Below are 3,218 nucleotides of genomic sequence, written 5' to 3'. Positions count from 1 at the left end.
TTCAGTAATTTACAAATAATTCCCATAAGTAATTAAAAAAAATCCACCAAAATTTAATTTCAATAATTCTATTAATCCATCGTAATTCCTACAATTTTAAACTAATTTTTGTAATTACAACTTAATTGCCGTAATTACAACTTCATTTTCGTAATATAAAAATAATTTCTGTAATTCCAAATTAATTACGATTTTTCTGAAATATTTAACGAAATTTTGTAATAATTTACAAGTAATTCCGGTAATTCAATTCTAGTAATTCTATTAATTCATCGTAATTCCATTGTTTTGAGATTAATTTAATTCCCATAATTCTTGTAATTTCAACTTAATTTTCGTTATATCGTGGTTTTTATGTTATTCGTGTAATTTTAAATTGTTTCAAGAAAGTCAACAAAATTTTTAAAAAGTTCTAAAAAAATTCCAGTAATTTCAGAAAAATTTCACCACAATTAATTTCAGTAATTTTAATAATCCGATTTTTTCAATTAATTTCTATAATTCTAAATTAATGCCTGTAATATTCAATTTAATTTTCGTAATATTGTAATTTTTAAATTATTTCACCGATTTTAAATTAATTCCAATAGTTCCAAGAAGTTCAAATCCAGTAATTTCACCATAATTTAATTTCAGTAATTTTATTAATCCATTGTTTTCAGTTTAATTTCTACAACTCCAAATTAATTTTTGTAATACCAACTTAATTTTCGTAATTCTAAAATAGTTTCAACTCAATTTTCAAAAAAAAATTATCTTCGATAATTGTAAAAAAATATATCAGTAAGTCAAGAAAATTTCCATTAATTTACAAATAATTAGTGATTCCAAAAAATCCTAAAATAATTTCAATAATTCCAAATAATTTCAAGCAATTACGAAAATTTGTACAACTATTTCCAGAGTTAACGGCCCCTCGGAAAAAATAATAGTTAAAACTAGCTGGTTTACCATAGAAACGGTCAATAATTGCTATGGAAATAAGCTAGTTTGCCGTAAAAACAGTCAATTGCTATAGAAACCAGCTAGTTTACCATAGAAATGGTCAATAATTGCTATGGAAATAAGCTAATTTATTTATTCCCGTCCAAAATATTGGACATTTGTGTGTACAAAAATTGTATGAGATTTTCGGAAAAGAGAAAGTCGATGTGGTCAAAAGGCATTTCTTCGTCAGCGCCAACTGAGAATGCTGTTTTCTTTGCACTCCCTATCTCGTCGTATAGCCGTTCAATATTCTGAAATAAAAATGTACTTTTTTTAACAACAAGTCCAATTAACCGACCTCTTTTCTGTAAAAAATATCGTTTTCTCCGTAAAATAAATGAGTTGGTAGCGTAATTTCCGATAGATTGTAAATTGGGGGTGTTTTCGTGCCGTAAAGTTGGTTGTTTTGTGCCCCGTAGTCAAATTTTTGAAATTGTTTACTTTGAATAATTTGCAAATATTGTTTGAGTATGTAGATGGAAATTCCACCCGGCCAATAACTGTAATACAGCAAGAGGTCGTCCTGAAATCATTAATTATGCTTCAATTGATAAATTAATTGTTACAACAGGTGGAAATTGAAGGGTTTTTCCCGACGTGAGACCGATAAGAATATAGCACAGTTCAGGTGCTGTGTTTTTGCAAATTTGGGTTAATAGACCATGAATTGCGTCCTCATGGTAAAACAGACCAGTGACATCGCCAAAATCTAAAATATTCTAAACAAAAACTAATTTTAAATAGAAATTTGACACGACTTACGACCAAAAACGATCCTAAAGGCCTCACAAACTCAAGTATGGGAACATCGTTAATGTAAGCGATGGGTGCGAGAGCAAGAATTTGTTTAACGTAATTTTCAGCTTCCACATTACTTGAAACATACATGAAAATGACTGAAGTGCCCATGGAATGCCCGATATAAGTGATTTTTTCAGCGGTTTTACTGAAAACGAATTTGAGTTGAGTGGGAATGTCGATGGACGCAATAGTGTCCACACTGAAATTTATGCCAAGTAAGAAAACAAAAATTTTAATTTGGATTTTACTCAAAGTCCCAATATTCAGGATTGTCGATTGATAAACTGACGTGTTTATTGGAGTAATAGGAGCCTCTCGTGTTACCTAACCAAACCTCATATCCTCGATCTGCTAGATAAAACGCTGAAATGATTTGTAATTTGATTTTTTTACCATAACTGAAAGTTTTTCCGCCCCAATTTCAGAAAAGAAGTGTTTTCTTGTTAGGTCGTAGCAAAAATTATGTTTCACCTTGAGAGGAAAGGATACACTTCCTTCCTTGTAATACAAATAACTAAGACTCAGATTATATGCAAAATGCAGATTTGTTATTAAGAGGTTTATATGAATAAAAAGTATGGAACCAAACGTTTTTTGATTAAAGTAATAATTTTTTGGAAAAACTAATTAATGAACGATAAAGTACTTTAAAGATGTGATGTTTTATCAAGAATAAAGTTTTTCGAGATTTTCTTTTGTTTTTGAGTTTTGTTTTTTCTCATACAGGTTATGAATTATGATCCAAGGATCCAACTATCTACTTCATATTTAATTTTTTCAAATTTTTTTTTCCATAAATTGCAATTTTGACTAAAAAAATCGCATAACTCAAAAACAATACAAAATTTTGTTCTCAAAATACGATCTCATTTTTTATATTACGTTAATTTAAATTAATTCCATACTTTATTCACCCTGTATAACGTTTTTTGATTAAAATAAGCCAATTAAAAAATGCATATTTTAGGAAATACTGCATATTTGTGCATATTTAAAAAACAATGTGATCGTATTTTGTGAACATTATTTTGTTTTGTTTTTGAGTTATGCGATTTTGTTTGTGAAAACTACAATTTATGTCATTTTTTTTTAAGTGAAACTTTTATTCCATCGCTGTGTTCCTTTTGAAATTCGTTTTATACAGGGTGAATATAAAGTATGGAACTAAGCATACAGAAAATAATACTTAATTTAAATTAAAGTATTTGATATAAAAAATATGAACGTATTTTGAGAACGAAGTTTTGTATTGTTTTTGAGTTATTTGATTTTTTTTGTCAAAATTGCATTTTTGTATGTAAAAATGTGAAAAAAAATTTTATATTTAATATAAAGTAGATAGTTGTAATTCTTAGATCATAATCTTCATGAGAAAAATGGTTTTTTAATGGGTTTCCATTTAAAAAAATTAAAACTTTTGTAGAACTCAA

At 27.6% G+C, this 3,218-nt stretch overlaps 1 protein-coding gene across 1 annotated transcript in view; it reads right to left on the bottom strand.

Annotated features, from left to right (window-relative positions):
- Window positions 1-1,073: 1,073 nt before the first annotated feature.
- Window positions 1,074-3,218, bottom strand: part of LOC123009794 (lipase member K-like) — a 3,525-nt gene continuing 1,380 nt past the window's right edge. The window contains exons 3-7 of the mRNA XM_044406317.1: window positions 2,037-2,151; window positions 1,750-1,987; window positions 1,557-1,706; window positions 1,286-1,510; window positions 1,074-1,238 (exon numbers count right to left, since the gene is read on the bottom strand). Coding sequence (XP_044262252.1) covers window positions 1,074-1,238; window positions 1,286-1,510; window positions 1,557-1,706; window positions 1,750-1,987; window positions 2,037-2,151 — 893 coding nt within the window. The remainder of the gene's footprint in view (window positions 1,239-1,285; window positions 1,511-1,556; window positions 1,707-1,749; window positions 1,988-2,036; window positions 2,152-3,218) is intronic.

The sequence above is a fragment of the Tribolium madens genome, unplaced genomic scaffold (genome assembly GCF_015345945.1).
Source record: "Tribolium madens isolate multiple individuals breed KSU strain unplaced genomic scaffold, Tmad_KSU_1.1 Scaffold_19;HRSCAF=116;Tcas5.2_LG9, whole genome shotgun sequence".
Lineage (NCBI taxonomy): Eukaryota > Metazoa > Arthropoda > Insecta > Coleoptera > Tenebrionidae > Tribolium > Tribolium madens.
The sequence above is the reverse complement of the archived record's forward strand: the minus strand, read 5'-3'. Positions and strand labels throughout refer to the sequence as shown.